Source organism: Gorilla gorilla, chromosome 11 (genome assembly GCF_029281585.2).
Source record: "Gorilla gorilla gorilla isolate KB3781 chromosome 11, NHGRI_mGorGor1-v2.1_pri, whole genome shotgun sequence".
Classification (NCBI taxonomy): domain Eukaryota; kingdom Metazoa; phylum Chordata; class Mammalia; order Primates; family Hominidae; genus Gorilla; species Gorilla gorilla.
In genome coordinates, this window is record NC_073235.2 from 75,308,783 (window position 1) to 75,329,042 (window position 20,260).

General features: G+C 37.9%; 1 protein-coding gene across 4 annotated transcripts in view; it reads left to right on the forward strand.

Moving 5' to 3' along the window:
* RAPGEF4 (Rap guanine nucleotide exchange factor 4) overlaps nt 1-20,260 on the forward strand; it is a 314,193-nt gene that overhangs the window by 80,942 nt on the left and 212,991 nt on the right. Inside the window, exon 1 of one of the 4 annotated variants that reach the window (XM_031008650.2) lies at nt 3,411-6,237. The exons of the other annotated variants lie outside the window; for them this stretch is intronic. Coding sequence (XP_030864510.2) covers nt 6,226-6,237 — 12 coding nt within the window. The 5' untranslated portion in view covers nt 3,411-6,225. Of the gene's footprint in view, nt 1-3,410; nt 6,238-20,260 lie in introns of those variants that run through there. 4 annotated transcript variants of the gene reach the window in all.

Here is a 20,260-nt window from a genome sequence, read left to right on the forward strand (position 1 = left end):
GTATTAAAGAGCTCCAACCATTCTGTAAAGTTCAGAGACAGAAGCTAGTTTTAGGAAGGAAAATTGAAAGTAGGTTTGCATGAGGTGTATGTGGAGAGATTTTCTGTCAATTAAAAGGGACCAAGCTTGAGGCAAATAAGCCACTTTTTGGATCTTTCATTTTAAAAGGTAAACTGAAAAGTCTTTTTCAAAAGGGGAGTTTGGAAAACTGGTTTTCAGAACAAAAATGATTTCTAACTGTGATGTGTGTCATTATAACCACTTTTGTCTCTGATGACTTACTCAAATTGCTGAGAGAGGATGGTTTGCGGAAATATTTTAAAGATTTATTTTAATTAGGAGCCCTTAGTGCTGAGAAGGAAGTTTCTAAGAGGTTGCTACCTGTGAACATTAAAACAAACTTATTATTTAAAAAAATTTCAAACAGACAGAAAAATCAAAAAGTATAGTACAATGAACACCCATTCACCCCCACTGAACTCAGAAATTGTTACTGTAGAGCCATATTTGCTTCAGCTTTGTTTGTTTTTTTTGGTGAACTACTTTATCGTAAATGATAGACATATAACATATCACCCTAAATATTCAGCATATATCTCAAAAAACTTAGAATATCCTGTTACATATCCTAATGCCATTATCTCACCTATAAAACAATAATATCCTAATATTATCTAATACCCAGTCTATATTTCAAATGTCCTTAATTGTCTCATAAATACCTTTTATAGCTTTGTTTCAAACCAGGCTCCAATAACGAGCCATGTCTTACATTTGATTGTTATATCTAAGTCTCTCTCTCTCTCTCTCTCTCTCTCTCTCTCTCTCTCTCTCCCTCTCCCTCCCTCCTCTCTCCCTCTCTCCCCCTTCTCTCTCTTACTTTCCCCCTGCCCCATCATGGCATTGACTTGTTAAAAAGGCCAGGTCAGTTTCTCCCAAATTCAAGATTTGTCTGATTGTTTTTTTCATGGTATCTTTTTTTGCACTTCTATCCCAAGGTTTCCTATAAATGGAAATTAGGCTAAAGGTTTGATTAGATCAAGTCAAACATTTTTGGCAAGAAAATGTGAAAAGTGATGCTGAGGATATCAGGGGGATTATAATGTCTGGTTGCTCTGTTGATGCTACGTTTGATCCCTTGGTTAGGTTGTATCAGAGTACCTTTTAGGACTGTTTTCCACAGTTCTTTCCCTTAGAGGAAAAATATTTAATAGGGACATTGATATGGAGGGCTGTCCTTGCTATCTAAAACCTTGCCACATGTTTTGCAGTTCAGTGGGTCCAACTCTTCCCCTGTAACCTCAGAGCATGATTTGTGATCTCCCTTGCCAGTGGCATAAGTGTACTGGGGACGACATTCAGAGAGCCATTTGGAATTGACAGGAGTGGATAGTTTTTAGTCTGACCTCTTTTACAGGGTGGGGACTGAAATCTCATAGTGAGTAAGAGATAGTCAGATGTTTCATTATATTTGCCTGTTCATGCAACTAAGTGTAGAGTGTGAATTAGATGCTCAATCAGTGTTTTAATTGTCTAAACTGAAAATGCAATAAACCCCATTATCTAGCAATCTGTTAATCAGGACTTCATTATTGGGCACACTTGTGCACATGCGGTACATGATAATCCTAAAAAATTACACAATTCTAAAGTACCTTCTGAATAAAAAAGATTGAAGTCTGTTTATTGTCTGTTCATTTATTCATAATATACAGAGTATCTCCCATGTGTTAGGTATATGTATATGTATGTATGTGGATATAGTCAGATGTTCGTATGTTTATACATATATACAAATATATATGCTTCTGCTCTCAGGCTAGGGGCTTCTATTCCACTCAGAGGAGACAGAAAATAAAAATTATAGAATCTCAGAGCATAATATATCATTAAATAACTAGGTGCATGATTTGAATGTTGATGATCTATACATGGCATATATAGCGCTAATCTGCTTGCAAAATATTTGATAACCAGAACGCCTATTCCTTGATATGTCAGATAATAGGTTTAGTAAAATTAATCCATCCTTGTTCTGGTAAAATCCATCTTGTGCTGATATCTGTTAGCAAAATTTAAACCCAAGCTCATACTGTCAGCTGAAGCCTAAGTCAGCTAGATCACCCAAATATCAAAAGGGAAGAACTATACAGGGAAGAATTACGTATTCAGGATTCAGGCCAACTCCTGAATCATCACTGAACAGTATGAGTGCAGAAAGAAGGCATCAGATGGTGGGAATGTAAACTAGTGCAACCACTATGGAAAACAGTGTGGAGATTCCTTAATGAACAAAAATAGAACTACCATTTGATCCAGCAATGCCAACTCTGGGTATCTACCCAGATGAAAATAAGTCATTATACAAAAAAGATACTTGCACATGCATGTTTATAGCAGCACAATTCCTGATTGCAAAAATATGGAACCAACTCAAATGCCCATCATTCAATGGGTGGATAAAGAAATTGTGATATATATATATCACAATTATATATATATAATATATATTACAATTATATATATAATATATATTATATGAATTTTATATATATATATACACACACACCATGGAATACTACTCAGCCATAAAAAGGAACAAAATCGTGGCATTCACAGCAATCTGGGTGGAATTGGAGACCATTATCCGAAGTGAAGTAACTCAGGAATAGAAAACCAAACATCATATGTTCTCACTCATACGTGGGAGCTAAGCTATGAGGATGCAAAGGTGTAAGAATGACACAATGGACTTTGGGGACTTGGGGGAAAGGGGAGAGAGGGGTGAAGGATAAAAGACTACCATTGGGTACAGAGTACACTACTCAGGTGATGGATGCACGAAAATCTCAGAAGTCACCACTAAAAAACTTATTCATGTAACCAAATGCCACCCATTCCCCAAAAACCTATTGAAATTTTAAAAAAGAGAAAAAACACTAAAATACATATCATGCAAATATAAAAAGAAAGCAGCAGCAAGGTCAACTGGATAAGGCCTCCACCATCAGGGAGCTAAGGTGCTCAGAGTTCAATGTTCGGTGACAGGTTCCAAATAGTAAAAATTAGAGACCCTGAATCAGAGACCCTGGGTCTAAATTTGCATGTTCATCTCATTTGAGTGTTTACTTTTGAGGAATGTCCTGGTGGGCTCATTTCATGGCAGGCGCTCTATGTTGGGCTTTGTCTCCTTGTAGGTACTCTTACTGTCACTTACAGGGGCTGCAGGCTAGAACACTTCCATCAGGATTCTGAGTTGCTTCTAAGGGAAAATTATGGTCCCTAATCACTAACAGGTAGCACAGTCAAAAAGTAGTCCTTTAATAGGCTGAGCAAATACTCTATATCTTACACTTGGGACTGTAATGGTAGCACAAAGCTAGGGAATTCCTTTTCTTTTCCAGGTCAACAGCAAGTTTTCTAGGCTTCCTCAGGTATGCCCTCAGAGAACCACACGTAAGGTTTTGCAATCCTATTTAATTCTATCCCCAATACCTCTTGCTTTATATTGTCTATTCTGCTGTAAGTCATATAGGCAACACTCAGAGTATTTTTTAAAAATCATCATCATGAATGTGATTAGAAGCATTTCCTCAATAGTCTCTATAAATATATCAAATAAAATAAATATTCCCTAAGATATAACTGAGGTGGCAGCTTGGCACTTTTTTTTCTTTTGTACCCTACATCTTTCCTAATGAAAATGACCTGGTTTCCTTCTCCTTTTCCCTATTTCAATTTCCAATTTTGGTCAGATCTGAGGGTGCTGGGTTGCTCTATCTTAAAGTCAGGTCTTATTTTCTTAGTTTAAATGAATTATGTTAAGTTTGTTCAGAGTTGGTAAATAATGCCTCTCTCCATTTACACCCCTTTAATATTAGAACTTAATAAAAAAATTAACCAGGGTATAAAACATCTCATTTTCCAGTAACATTTCAGGAGGGAGGCAGAGATGGGGAGAGATAAATATTGGAGACAGTATGTTTCTGAATTACATACAGAAGAAAATGAATTTAAAAGTCTTAGAATACCATTTTTAGTTCTTGAGACAATTATAATTTACAATTTAAACTCTTTGACACTAGTGGCATTTTCTACCCTCGGTAAGGAAGTTAAATGGCAAAGCAGTTAACTGTAAGTTTGGGAGTTTAAAGCAGTTATTATATTAATAGTTGATCTAAGATTATGGGTATTTTATGATTGATAGTAGCTCTTGGAATAAATAAAAACTGATCTATTATCTAAGTCCATGAATTTCTGCTCAGCACAGATAGTATAAGAGGGTTTCCAATGGCTAGAACAAAACAGTGAAGGTTTTGTTGGGTTTTCTTCTTGACTTTCTGTCTGATGTTGTGTTTGTATGAGGATGATTTCAGGTTTGTGGCATGTTTTGACATCTTTACATGGAATATTTCAAATACATGAAATTGAATGAGGTGATGAGTCCACTGTATTCAGGAAAGTAGATTAGAGAGGTGCTCTTGGTTAAATCCATGAAAGATGCTTCTGAGAGGCTCTTGAACTAGTGGTTACCACCTCTTTACCTGTAGTTCAATTGCATGAACACCATTCAGGAAAAATTTCCCTGTTGCCATGAGCCATGTTTGAGCATATTCAAAATAATAACACATATTTATGAATATGTTGTTAAAAAATTAAAGACAATAATAAAATTACAGAGCCATTAAAAATAAAAGCAATGTTTTAAATTTGTAGTCTGACCTGTGTCACTATAAAAGTGGTTTCTTAGCTGTGATTGTTATCTGGGAGCCTCTTGACATGCTACTGTGATTTTATTCCAACCAGGGCAAAACGTGTCATGGAGAGCCGTTGCTTGGATATAATGATTGGCACATTAGATTTACTGCTCAAATGTGTCTGTGGCCTCAGTAAACATTGTTAACTGACTGAAAATGTATTTCATGCTTTATGAGATACAAAAGTGAGTGGTAAAAATAAGAAAGTGCACGTTTCTGTCTTAAGAAAAGAAAGTAATTAGTAAATAGAGATATTAATCAGAATAATGAATGCTGTTGAAGAAATATGTTTATGACTGTCTCTATTCCCTAATTTTCAGAATGTTTATTTTTCTATAAGATTCTACCAGATATGTTGGCAGTTGCGGAACTGAAAAGCTTTTTAGTTACTTCCATTTACTGACTTTTTTTTTAGAGTAAATAGGGGAAAATCCCTTTTCCATTAAAATCTTTCAAGCCACAGTGAGAATAAGGATTGTTTGAAGCAACAGCAGCTTAGTCTTTGCTGAGGTGCTTTAAAAACGCTGTTAGAATAATGTACCTTCGAGAGGCATCTGCTCTTGCTCCAATAGGCTTGATGTTTCTATCTGTCTGTAGCTGTCAGAAAAATGAAAGCCAAATACTTAAAAATTAATATCTCAGAACACAGATATCCCAGAAGTTCTCAGGTAAATTGTATGGCTTTATCCACCATACTAACAATTTCAGGTTGTTTCACTTTTGCATTAATGGTAGGCTTTTCAGGTTTATATTTAATGGGCTTGGGTATTGAGTTAGGACTGCCCGGCCCACCTGCAGACAAGGCAGCCCCTTGCCTGCCTGATAATGCACGGGGACCGAGACCCATACCCTCATCAGGAGCAACCAGAGCCTCCAAGCCAAGGGGCCTGCATTCTCCCAAGTCAGGAGCCTGAGCTTACTTTTGGCAACTTTGGAGCTTGTACTGTAGGGTTACTTCTCAGGCCAGAAATTTGCATCAAAGGACTAAGAAAAATATATCCAAAAATAAACATGAAAGCCAAGACTTCATGCCAGGAACTCCAGCCACACACATCCTGTTGGCTGGTTCTCTTGTGTCTCTCCTCACAGTTCTGATTCTTTTAAACCAAGCGGAAGCCTGCTTCGATGACTTGGACTTATGTCTGCACCAGGGTCTCATTCCTGTGTCTTCAAGCTTTTCCATGGAGTGGCAAAATGATTCAAATCCAGAAAGGAAGGGAGTGAAGTTATTAGGAGCTAACTAAAGTTAAAAAAAAAAAAAAAAAGGAAGTGTTTTCTTATTGCCTTAGACTGCCTGAGCTTTCCTGGAGAACCATCAGCACCGGTTTCCTTTCTGTGGACTGAGATCCACTCAGTAGTAGACACGAACAGGGAATGAACAGCAATGAAGGCACATTTTGCTGATCAAATAAAGGATAGATACTCACTGGATGTCTGAGAACTTTGAGAGACCGAAAAAGAAGGACGTATGCTCTACAAGGTCAGAATGAATCTTTTTATTTTTTAGTGAAGGGTGGGAGAGTGGGGAAATACTACATGTTACTGTTTGCATTTTGGAATTATGCTCAAAAACATCTCTGGCTTTTCTAATTATGTTCCACCAGACCCAAATATGTACCATGGCAGGGACATAATTTGATTTCATCTTTGTCTGTGGTGTGTGTGGGGCCAGGGGGTGAGTGGTGGCTCATCTTTCTGCTAGTGAAGCATGTTTATTTAGCCTGATGATCTTAAATATGTTTCTAGAAGATAAATAAAGGTAGTTGTTCATAACTAGGCAGAGTAACATTTATCACAGTGAAATTACATACATGTATTTTTCTAGTGACATATTTGAATGTCACATATTAAAAATGAATTTTGTTCAAGGAAACAGATTGTGGGTGATGGTATTTCACCCTCCAGGCCCCTGGAAGGTATTTTGCCTGTAGCTCTCAGACTCAATGAAGTCCTTGCTGTTTATAGGCATTCTGTTACATTATTGATAACTAAGAGTTCTACCTGCTCCCCAAGCAATGATTTTACTGTTTCTCAGAAGATGATCAGGGGTCTCAGCAGATCAAGGCTTGGCTGGCAAATGCCAGGAATGCCCAGATGCTGTAGGGTGGGCCTGCCGGTAGGGTGCTATAACCAGTAGTTGCTTTCTCTGAGCTGGCGCTACTTTGGGTGTTCATTTCAGGAGTGTAGAGTGAATACTCAGGTCTTTGAGGAGCTGCTGTTAAATGAGTTTCTGAAATGCTTCCCTTGGCCGTGCACTAGCCAGGACTCTGTTGACACCTCAACCCCACTCTCTCCCCTGCATTATTCTCTTACACTGGGTCTCCTCACTCACTCAGCTAAGCTGCTGAGCAGCCTGCCCTTCTCAATAGCTGCTCACCTCAGCAGAATTGATGCCACGTTAAACATTTCATCTCTAAGAAGCTTCTGTCATATTCAGCAAACATACTTGTTTCCCACCAGGTGGAGGTGCAAAATGCCCTCTGTCTGCCTTTCTGTGGTTTACAATCTAGTGGAAAAGACAATCATAGACACAAATATGAGACAAACTGAAAAATACTCTAAGAAAGATCCAGCGTGCTAAAGGACAGGGGCAGAGCAAGAAGAGATCCATTTCCACCAAGGGCCTCATTTCATCCAAGGACAAAGAGATCTGCTTCTGAATTCTTATGTGGGTAGCAAGGCTGTTTTTCAGCATCCCTAAAGGATTGGGGACAGTTAACCAAATGATAGCATTTGAGGCAGCCTTGTCCCGAGGGACTGAGTCCACAGAAAAGAGGCTGGGCTTCTTCACTCTGTGGTTGTGTTGTGTGGCACTCTGGGTTCTTCTCCTTTGCTGGGCCCCTGGGCAGGCATGGTGAGAACTCAGCCTGTCATGTGTTGTGATTCCAAATGTCTGGGTTTGTTTTTTGTTGTTCAGCCATCATCTGGAGAAATCCGCTCTGGGGTTTAACGGGTTCCCCTAGGCAAAGGCAGTTCTAGTTGGGAAAGCTTTAAGAACTTGAGACTTTCAGAAGGAACTCGTGGTGAGGACTGGGGGATACTGTTAAGCTCTTTATGTGTAGAAAGCCCTGTGGTCATGGGACTTTCCTGCTCTCGTGGGGCCAAATTCCACTCCTGAGTTGTCTCTGGGCTGCTGTGAGAGGTTAGGGCACAGTTACTGGGGCAGAGGGTCTGACACACAGGATGAAGCAGCAGAAATCCTGTCACTAAGTTGGCTTCTCCAAATTCCTGCAGTCTTGCCCCTGTTTGATCTCACTGACCTCAATGTTTTGAGCTGTCTAGCCCAAACCAATAAATGCAAGACAAACCTTCCAAAGGTTGTTGATGTGGTTGAATGGTCTGGCCTGAGATTCTGGTCTATTCTTGGTTTAACCCAACTTTGCTGGATGACATTTTGCAAAGCTCTCCAGCTTCCTAGGCCACTTATTGTAAAATAGAGATACCTTTACTTAAATCCTGCCTTGCTGACAGGAGTGGTCACAGTTAATGTTGATTGATTCTTATGTGACTTATGAGTTGAAAAATCTGGTGTCCCCCTCCCTTTTTGGTTTGCAAATTAAAGAAGGCAGAGCCACAAATTCTGTGAATGGAAAGAATAAAATATAGGGCAGTAGTTCATATTGTATCAAAATATATTATTTGGAAGGGAAGAAGAACTTTTTGGTAACTTTCATCATTTGTAGTTGTAGTTCTTAAAACTGGTTTCACGTTAGAAGTATCTGGGAAGCTTTTTAAAAGATTTCCATGCCGGGACTTTTGATAGACTGATGAAGCCAAAATCTCTAGAAGATAGAGCTTCATCAGTAGCTTCTGAAAGCTCCTCAGATGAGTCTCTGGACAGCCAGGGCTGAGAACCCCTTCAGCAGTGGGTTTTGGTAATTCACCATTCCCCTTTGTGCTTACTTCTGCATACACCTGGCCGGTGTCCTTGCCCTGTGCTGAGACGCTGTGATTGAATAATGTTTGTTCCTTACAAGTCTGTGTTGAATTTCCTAGTGTAATTTGTCCTTCTCTTCTATAGACATTCTACTTCCAAATTAGAGTTTCTAGCAGATTTATGTAATAATGGCAGTCAGTACTTTAGAGTCAGAATCTGTGGGGTTTGTTCAAGGCTTTATGATTTAGAGGTTGCCTATGTGGAATGGTTATTGGAAGAGTGAGAATAAGGTGCAAGATCATCCCCAAATTCCACCATCCCACAAATGCACCTTCTCTTAACAGTCTGAGCAATGGTGTCTTTCACAATTTGTAGCTCCTGGGAAATTTCACTGTACGCCTATGAGAGAATGCGAGTAAAGAAGACAGGTAATAATTTTACTGTTACTGTGAATGAAGTTCTGAATTCTTGGATCCCCTAGGAATCGTGGGAGGCTCTCAACTATCCCCAGACTATACTGTAAGAATTACTTACCTACAATAAATTCCCAGGAAAAGAATCACCAGTTTGAAGAATGTGAAAACTTATGACTCTTGATAAATGTGATCACATTTATTTTCAGTAGCTTTTATTCTGCCACCAACAGTATTTGAGCATGCCTATTGCTTCTGGCCTTGGCCATCGTGACCATTATATATATAGATGCTCCTCGACTTATGATGGGGATGCATCTAGATAAACCCATTGTAAGTTGAAAATATCATGTCAGTAATGCATTTAATACACCTAAGCTACTGAACACCATAGCTTAGCCTATCCCACCTTAAATGTGCTCAGAACACTTACATTAGCCTACAGTTGGCCAAATCATCTAACACAAAGCCTATTTTATAATAAAGTATTGAGTATCTCATATAATTCATTGAATACTGTACTAAAAGTGAAAACCAGAATGGTTGTATGGCTACTTGAAGTATAGTTTCTACTGAATGCTTATTGCTTTTGCACCATTGTAAATTTGAACAATTCTAAGTTGACCCATCATAAGTTAGTGACTGGCTCTATGTGTGTCCAATATAATAGGCATTGCTATTGCAATTGTGTTTCTGTGATTACTGGGATGCTTGAGGTTTTATTATCTCTTTTTTTTACTGATTATAAATACCCAATGTAACATGTCCTCTTTTGGGACATGTTATTCATATGAATTAAATACATTGGCATTTATTTGCCAATTTATGTGAATGCTTTATATGATTGAGACATTAACCCTCTTAGAATTTCTGCAAATATTTAATCTTGATCTGTTTACTTTTTATGCTTCATAATATTTAAAGTACATACCTTTTAAATTCATTAAATCCACCATAAACCTGGCTATATTCATGATTTAAAAAATTAAAATTAGTTTTATAAAGATATTATCTTACCTTCATTTATAGTGGATTTGGAAAATAACATGATGTAAGTAATAATGTGTTTTACCCAATGGTGTTGGCTGCATGAATTGATTGAAGTTTTAAAAATTTTTTGTCGCTTCTCTCATTTGCTTCAAAAATTTGTTAAATATTCTTACAAATCCATATCTTGCCTCTAATTGTTTCCTATAACCTCTGTGTAAACCTTATTTTATGATCTGTAACAAAATTTTGTGAAGATTTCATTTCTGGATATTTGCACCATGATCTATGGTCATCCCTTCCACTCCTCTAGCCGTTGGGTGTCTGTGAAGATCCCAGCGATTTGACTGTGGAAGGCTCTGGTCCTTTGCTTTCTTTTGCCTCCATGCCATGCCCTCCCACAAACATGCTTTAAGCTTTGGTCTGAGTGAAACCATCCATTAGAATTGTGATCTTTTCTGAGGTTAGAGAAGCGAGTTCTCTTTTTTTGTGTGCATCCATATCTGCCTTCTCTTTTCCACTGTCCAATACTGTGTCTACCTCTTTACTAGTTGTGGAGAAAGTACTGAAACTCTTACCAATAAGTTTTAATGAAACAGTTTTTCATTTTTAGGCCTTTGCTATTTGTTATGGGTTTTAGTTTATCTGTTTGGAGGGTGTTTTTTGCCTATGCTTAGCTTTGTTTAAAGTTTATAGAATTGCCAAATGCAAATATTCTAAAAAAGGAAAAAAGCTCTATAATAACTTTCACTATATACAATTCCTATTAAAAGCACATAGAACTTAAAAATGGGATAAGCCTCCTGTGTAGCCAGGACTATAGGCACGTGCCACCACACCTGGCTAATTTGTTGTTGTTATTATTTTTATTTTAAAGAAATTATTTAATTTATTGGAACTAGGTAATACATACATGTGGTACAAAATTCCAAAAGTACAACAGGGTATGTATCAAAAAGTATGCTTCTCACCCTCCCCTGCCCCAACCACCAGATCTCTTCACCAGAAGCAACCACTGTTATGGGCTTCTCTGTAGAATATTTTATGAAGAATATTCTCTTTAATAGGTTGCTGGGCAAGACTTCCAAAATGTACATTTGACTCCTCTTCTCAACCTCCTGAAAAAGAAAAATCAATTTTTAAAATTACTGAAACTGTCAAGGCATTTTGAGTCAAAATTTTCACACAAATTGACTCTAACATACCTACCAGAGTTTTCATTTACTTGTTCCATTTATTTGATTATTTCACTAAACACCAACACCTTGAACCCCTATTAGCACCGTCTGATGTTTTAAATCTGAGAATATTTTCACAAAATGTGACTGTTTCAGATAGAAAACTTTTTTTTTTTTTTTTTTTTTTTGAGACAGAGTTTTGCTCTTGTTGCCCAATCTGGAGTGCAGTGGCGCAATCTCGGCTCACTGCAACCTTTGCCTCCCGGGTTCAAGCAATTCTCCCGCCTCAGCCTCCTGAGTAGCTGGGATTACAGGTGCCTGCCACCATGCCCGGCTAATTTTTGTATTTTTAGTGGAAATGGAGTTTCACCATGTTGGCCAGGCTGGTCTCAAACCGCTGATCTCAGGTGATCCACCCACCTCAGCTGCCCAAAGTGTTGGAATTACAGGCGTGAGCCACCGTGCCTGGCCCAGATAGAAAACTTTAAGTATGTAAGAATCATTGCAGTATAATCATATTGAATTTTTAGCTATTAAGAACTAATACATTTGTTGGAAATTTGAAGTAATGCATATGGTTAATAATATTAAAAGCAAGAGAGGTTACCTCCTTCAATTTTAATAGAGATGTTAGTCTCTATTAAGACTATGGGATATCAAATTGGTACCATGCTAGTAAATGCCACAAGAGAAATTCTTTTTCTACTAATTTTCGAAGATGTTATCCCTGTAAATTACCTCTACTGATCTACATTTCCTGAGTTGATGTGTGTGCACTCATCAAGGCAAGCATCCCTTGTGGGGTAGATGACCTTGCATCCATGTCCTTTGAGAGAATAAATATTTATGTTGACAGTGCAGCTGCCATATATTGAGTTCATAAAATTGGGTTTGGGTGTTTTAATCTGGCATATTATTCTTGCTTAATTTCATTGTGCTGACTATGGTTCCAGAGCTATAAATCAGGGACAGTGTTTACCCACAGAAGGAAAGGAGAGCAGGAATAATAGTGTGAAATATTGCCTTTGTTTATTAAAAGTGTTTCTTCATTTGGGTACCTGTTGTCTTTTGGTTGCCGGTTCCCTCTGGATCTTACCAGTTTTTGAATTTTTTTTTCAAAATTAATAAACAGATCTATGATCGTCTGAGGTAAGAGGTAGCATAAAGCTCATAAAGTAAAGGAGTGAGTGGGGCAGGTAAAAAGAAACCTATTTTTAATATACAAAAATAGGGCATATGTATACAAAGTTCAAACAGTACAGACAAGGCTAACTACATAATTTGTGGGGCCCAGTGCGAAATAAAAATATGGGATCTCTTGTTCTCCTCAGAGGAAAAAATATTAACTTTTTCTGTGTTCTCTATCTCAACTCCTCATTTTGTTCTTTGCCATTTAATATTCTAAGTAAAGAAAAACCAAAATTTTAAATTATTAGCATAAATTTATTTATCTGTGGTGCAATACCAGTTTTAAATGCAAATATAAGACCATTTAACTTACATGCAGAATGACCCAAACTACATGATTTGAACTTCCTAGCTCGGACATGTGTATATATTTCATTCTTACTAGGGCAGTGGAAACTTTGCACAAAACTGATTCAACTGTTTTTATTTTGCTTCTTGATGCATGCACATTCTAACCAACACTGACTATCTTCAGCTTACTCACAGTAAGGAAGGACTAAAAAGAAAAAGAAGTATAGATTGCCCTATCTTTCCTTTACTTTAATGTCATTATTTTCAGACTAATGGTTGGCTAATAGAATTGGCTCTTGGTATCCATGGGTTACACATCCATGGATTCAACTAACCCCAGATTTCAAAAAAATATGCCAGTTGGGCGCGGTGGCTCACGCCTGTGATCCCAGCCAAGGTGGGCGGATCACCTGAGGTCAGGAGTTCAAGACTAGCCTGGCCAACATGGCGAAACCCTGTCTCTACTAAAAACACAAAAATTAGCTGGGGGTGGTAACACACGCCTGTAATCCCAGCTACTCAGGAGGCTGAGGCAGGAGAATCACTTGAACCTGAGAGGTGGAGGTTGCAATGAGCCGAGATCACGCCACTGCACTCCAGCCTGGGCGACAGAGCGAGACTCCGTCTCAAAAAAAAAAAAAAAAATCCAAAAAAGGTATGGCACTGAACATGTACAGAGGTTTGGGGTTTTTTTTTTTTTGTCATTATTCCCTAAACAATATGATATGGTAACTATTTACATAGTATCTGTTTGGGGGAAACTAAGGGGAAGAATGCATTTTATGGATGTTATACAAAACTTAAAATTTGATAAATATTTTCTAGTTACACTCTAGAAAGTCTGAAGCAATTTTCACTCCCCACAACAGTGTAGGAGTATACTTGTTTTTTCAGTTCTTTAACCTGAGTAATTTCAAACTTTGAACATTTTTATTACTTCGCTTTGTATTTCCCTAATCACGAGTGAGGTTAAGCATCTTTTAAATATTTCTTGGCAGTTGTACTGTTTTTGGTCTGTGAATGGCTGGTTCATATCTTTTGTTCAGTACTCTATTGGGTTGTATCTACAGTTTATGAGATTATAACACTTTGTAAATTAAAGAAACATGCCCCTTTTGCCATACGCATTAAAATATCTTTTCCAGGGTTTTGTTCCAGATATATTTTGTGACTAGGCGCTTAGGACTGGAGAAGCATTTCCTTTATGAGTTTTTTCCTCAAGACATTTCATTCATTAATTTTTTTCCCTGTAATTTCTTCCTGTGAACTATGCCCCAGTTACACATCCCTAAGGACATACAGTATCGCTATTGAAGCAAAACTTTTAAAAAATCATTTTATTGTCTACTGCTTCTCCTGGAAATTATTTTAATTTATCTGTTTGATGTTTTTATCCTTTTTCTACTGGGGAGATGCTACTTCAGGAAGCTAATTCCAAATTAGTTAGTTCTTGGATCTGTTGGCTCCAAGACGCAATTCCCAGCACTTATTCATCCTTATCTATTTGGGGGAAACTCAGAGGAAGAAGGCATTTTGAAATTCTATCACGTGCTGTTTTTCTTGGCTGGATCAATGGCTTAGCTGTTGGCTGCATGGTCTCTCTTTCTCTTTACACACCAGATACTTTCAATGGGAGTTTCTAGTAGAGTTGAAGCTAAAGAACACTGAATGCAAAAACAGAGTAATTCCACTTTTGTGCCTCAATCTTATCATCCCAGTGCTCAATGTATTGGCCTTCAGTGGTTCTAGTAAAATGGGATATAATCATGTGTGGAAAATAGCAGAGGCAGCTTCAAAAAACTCAGGGAAGAGAGATTGAAAGGAGTGTCCAAGATGGGGTACATATTATAAAGGCAGAGGAAGAGAACTACTCTTCATAAAACTTGATTTGGAGATAATGCTACAATTGTGGTGACTGGTGCTAGTAAACAGGAAGATAAAGCTACTTTTCTGCACGCTCTGAAACCTCTCTCAACAAGAAATAATCCCATTGTAAACAAATTTGTTTATTTGTTTATAAAATCCCAAGCAACTGCTTTTTTTTTCTTCTTCTTCTAATTGGAACATTTGGGATTTCAGGTTTTCAGATTAGGGGTAAACATTCTGCAAATATTCCAAAATCTGAAAAAATCAGAAATCTGAACCAAACAAATGACTTTTAACCGCTTTGAAAAATGAGAACCTCTACAAAAGATTGGGTTTCAATAAAGGGAAATCTCTTTTCTACACACATTCTTTCTCCTTTAAACATCGAAATAGTCTTGAAAGAATTTTTTTATTAAATTCTGTTCTCTTTCTTTGATTTTTTTCTTAGGTGAAATATTACATTTTGTTTTCTTGTGGCATAATGGCAATGTCATCCTTATCAGCTTATGCTCCTATTCTGTGCTTCAGTTGACTGGCGCCCTCTGAGGCTTCTGAGCTATGTAGGAGTTTTTGCCCCCCACTAGCTGACACCAGTACGTTACAGAGTTGCTCTAAGTTGCCAGCTGTCCCTTCTCACTGAGATCAAACTGCTCTCTTTCCTCTGCTCCTGGTGCGTTTTCTCTGCTAAAGGTTGGGAAATGATATGCGTGTAAGCAAGAGTAAATAGACCGTGAAGAAGTGAGTTGTGAGTGCTCATAGTGGTGTCACCTAGCAGCTTTGATATGTGAAACAGATGCCACATTCATTTTGGTGTCTTAGAGGACTGATATGCAGTTACTAATTGTGTTCAGATCAATTAAAGGATGTGTATAAGTGGCTATTGGATTACTGGTGTGTTGTTAGTGATTTAAATCTTTATAAAACATTATTTCTAAACTGTTGACCAAGCTGCAAACATATCCAACAATATGCATGCTCATTAATAAATAGAAGAGACAGTTTCTACAGTGGAAAGCACATGGGCATGGTATCAAAATGAGATTTTACTGCTTTTTGGCAGTGTGATACTGGACCAGAAGTTTGTACCTCAGTTTTCTCACCTGTAAAGTGAGATAATAAAATATAGCTTGTGTGGTGGTGGCATGCCTAGCACATGAATAAACACTGAGTGAAAGAATTTCATTAAATGATAACAATTTTAGAAATATATAACCTGATATTAACTTAAATATGTTTTATGAATATAAATCATTAGAATACATTCTCGATACTTATGATAATAAAATTATTTATCCTTATTGATACATACCTTAAATATATGATTATGACTTGCTAAAAAATATACAATTTTCAAATAACAACAATCTCTTAACCAGTATACATTTCCAATTCAGAAATCAAATTCTCAGTGGCAAGGGAAAATTGAGATCCAGAAAGAACTAAGACTAGCGAGCATTCCATTCCTCTAAGGCTTCTAAATTAGAATGTGGGTCTAGGGCTGGAAAGAGGGTGAGATTGAGTATCATTCTTCCAATCTCTTTCTGGCTTTTTGTTCCTGACTTTGAATGAGGGTGATAGTTGTGATTACTCCAGACTTTCTGAATAGAAGTGAAAAGTGAGGTAAATCTAACTTGTTGAAATGGAAATATACCTTCCACTCCATAAAAGATGTCACATCTTGGTATAATCTCAGGCTTATGTTTTTAGATGCAAATTAGTGAAAAAACACTAGCTAACAATTTTGGCAGCCAAAATCTTCATGGTAGCTTCCTTTGAATGCCAAAAATCTCTCATGTATGGACACATATGCCTGCATAAATACATGCAAAACATACCCTCTTCTGCCTCCACATGTCTATGGCAATTTTCCAGGAGAAATGCTAGAAGAAGCAAATGCCTCAAAGACTCTGTGCTTTGAGGTTAAAGGTGTGATGCCTTTGGCACCACCAGAACTCAACTTCGTTGTAGCTCTGTGGTGTGTGACGTGTCAGTTGTGATATCCTAGAGCAACCTCATAGCCCTGATCTCCCATTCTGTCCATGTGATTAAACACGCTCTGTTTGGGTGTTGCCTGGTAGAATAATAACACTGCTTAGGTAAGAAGGGTATTGTCCTGAGGTGTGGCGTCCTTTTGACTTCCTCCCCCAAATGGAGCACTTCCTGCTTTCCAGCTGAATGATGAGTCATGAGAAGAGACTTGAGGATGTGACACAGGAGACCAGTCAGGCCATAATTATTTGTATGGCATGTGTAACAAATCTGCTTTCAGCACACATCCCATCCAGGTAAAGCCAGGAAATACAACGAGGGCTGGAAATAGCTCATGGCTAGCATCCTCAACACTAGTCATTTAGTGTTTTCAACAACCCAAAGTGCCACATCAAAGTACTCATGTTTACCAGAATTCTCATTGCAGATCTGAATTCTGATGATTATTTCTATTTTTGTGATTTCTGGCAATTGAGAAACATTGTTAGAGTTTATTCAGAGTGAGGGATTTGTGAAGTGTTTGATATATGTCTGAGATAGACCTAGGTATGTGCTATAATGGCACATAGAAATGTGGCCAGGAGCACAGTCATGTGAGAAAGCTCCCTGGGGTATGTAAGGAGAATGGCTCATATTGCATTTTAAATTGTGTTCTTACAGAACATGAGCATTACCATTTATTACTGTGTATGTCAAGAACCATGTTGGGTGTGTGTGTGTATACATTTTGCTGAATCCTAACTATGGGCTTTTGAGGCAATTATAAACATAAAAATAGCTATATGACTAATGCTTGCTATGGGCTTGTCATTATGCTAAGTAGCCATCTTATATACATTGTCTTATTTAATCCTCCTAACAACATTGGCCGGTGGGGGTGATTATCCCATTTTATAAGTAAGAAAATGGAGACTTGGAGAGATTAAGGAGCTTGCCCAGGGTTGTATGGCTAGTAAAGTGAAAGAGTTAGGATTTAAACTCGCTCTGTCTGACTTCAAAACTTATGATTTGTACCACACCATTTTTCTCTGTTACCATCCTATGATCAAGCATTATCAGTGATGAACCAGCCAACCAACAAACCAAACAAACCAATAAACAAGTAAATAAACAAACAAATGCAGTTTCAACCTTCTTTAATGGAGTGTATGTTATAATAGAAAGGTACTCTTTTTCTATTATCTCACTCTGTTGCCCAGGCTGGAGTGCAGTGGTGTAATTGTAGCTCACTGTGGTCTTGAACTCCTGGGTTCAATCCCACCTCAGCCTCCTGATTAGCTGGGACTACAGGTGTGCACCGCCTTGCCTGGCTAAATTTATTTTGGTAGTAATGGGATCTCACTATGTTGCTCAGGCTGGTCTCAAACTCCCATCCTCAAGTGATCCTTCCACCTCAGCCTCCCAAAGTGCTGAGATCACAGGTGTGAGCCACTCTGCCCAGCCAAGAAAAATGCTTGTATTCACTTGGAGAACAATAGCTCAAATATGGTGTAGTATTCCATTCTCACCAACACTTAGGAAAAAATGGAAATCTATAACATTAAGTTAAATCCAACAAATATGAAGTGCCTACTGTGTTAGTCATGCTTCTTATGAGACCCTGAGGTGAACAATCAAGAGATACTTTGGAAAAGAGCACCCTCTTAGAATACCAGAAGAATACCAGAAGGCTGAGGCAAAAGAGTACCAGAAGGCTAAGGCTACTGTTCTCACTTTAGTCTCTCACATTGCTACATATCGTTTCCTACAAGAAGTGACCTGTTGGGGGGTCTTCCCTTTGATATCCTAAAGAATGAAACATGTTTATTTCTCTGTGGATATCATGACGTGAAAGAATATCCTCCTCAAAAATATCTTCCCCATTTTAACTTCAGTACACTTCATAGAAGGATCAAAGTCATGGTAATGGGCCATTATACCACGATGATCACACACACCAGAACACACTGGGAAATCCGCCTTTGTTATCCCTGCAATTTGGTTTAGTTCTAAAGTGATTAACTTAGAGAAAATGAAGTAAGATAATATTAAATAAGCCAGCTTTTGGATATTTGATTTATGACTAAAAGGAAAGAATCCAGAAGCAGCTTTGAGGAAGTCTCATGCACGGTAGAAAGTTAATATCTCAAATAAATTTAAAGGCTTTCTAAGCATGCTGGTGATTAGTTCAATTTTAGATCTCTTTTACCACCTAGACATGGGTTTCAAAAACTATTGTAGGATCTCTTGGTATGGAGGAGATTCCAGAAAACTTTGTATATATGTTTTTGGTAAAATTTAAAGATATTGTGTACCCCAAATATTTTCTCTTCTCTAGGAATTTAGTTTACACATGTGCAAATTTATCTAAAGTATGATCTTACATATACGTGATACACCAAACACAGTCATAGGGGAGGATGGGAGGAAAACTTGCATGAAACATGTGTTAGAGAAAACCAAAACCTATTTATTTGAACCATATGTTGTTCTTTACTGCACTTATTTTTTTCTTAAGAAGCACAAATTAATTTAGCTAATTTCTAAGTGTGGGCAATAAGCAAGTTCTTCTTCCCACGCATCCTTTGATCCCCATCACCAAACAGGGAACAGCTTTCTTCTGGTGTAGGTCTCCATGCCCCCTCCCCTAAAAGATCAGCAACACACTCAGGACCTCCATTTATATTTTTACTTTTAATGAAATAAATACATCGTGAATATTAATTATGGTGAGTTAGAAGAAAGTGTTCAGCTTCCTTATAAAGCCAGGTCATTGGCTTTGTTACAGGAAAGGGGTCCTGTAGGAAAGGGGGTCCAAGAACGCCAAGAGAGGGTTCTTGGATCTCACACAAGAAAGAATTCAGGGCGAGTCTGCAGTGCAAAGTGAAAACAATGTTATTAAGAAAGTAAAGGAATAAAAGAATGGCTAGTCCATAGACAGAGCAGCCCTGAGGGCTGCTGTTTGCCAATATTTATGGTTATTTCTTAATGATATACTAAAGAAGGGGTGGATTATTCTTGCCTTCCCTTTTTAGGCCATATAGGGTAACTTCCTGACATTGCTATGGCATTTGTATACTGTCATGGCGCTGGTGGGAGTGTAACAGTGAGGATGGCCAGAGGTCAGTCTTGTCATTATTTGGTATTGGTGGGTTTTGGCCAGCTCCTTAACTGCAACCTGTTTTATCAACAAGGCCTTTATGACCTGTATTCTGTGCTGACCTCCTATCTCATCCTATGAGTTAGAATGCCTTAAGCATCTGGGAATGCAGCCCAGTAGATTTCAGCCTCCTTTTACCCAGTTCCTATTTAAGATGGCGTTGTTCTGGTTCACATACCTCTGACAGCTTTATCATCATCTTAAGCTTTAGGGAGAAGCTACCTTTATTCATTCATAGTATATTTACTGAGTATTTACTAGTGGCACATCATTACACAAAGGAGATACAAAAAAATTCCTGGGCATTGGGCGTACGGAGGTACTAATTCAAGAGGTAAGTCATATGCATATGAAAGGCAGAGTATCAATATAAAAGTTGCTAACATTAAGAGGAACATGTATGGATCAAGAAGTGAAATGATCAATATTATATTTTCTGTTCTCTTAAGTGCTAAAAGCCTCTTTTCTCTTTAGTACTTTGTCTTGTGTTTCATCTCTAATTCAAAGCTTTTATAAAATCTTACTTCCTCCATTGAAACCTTTGAGCATGTGAAGAATTATGGTCAGAGCATCCC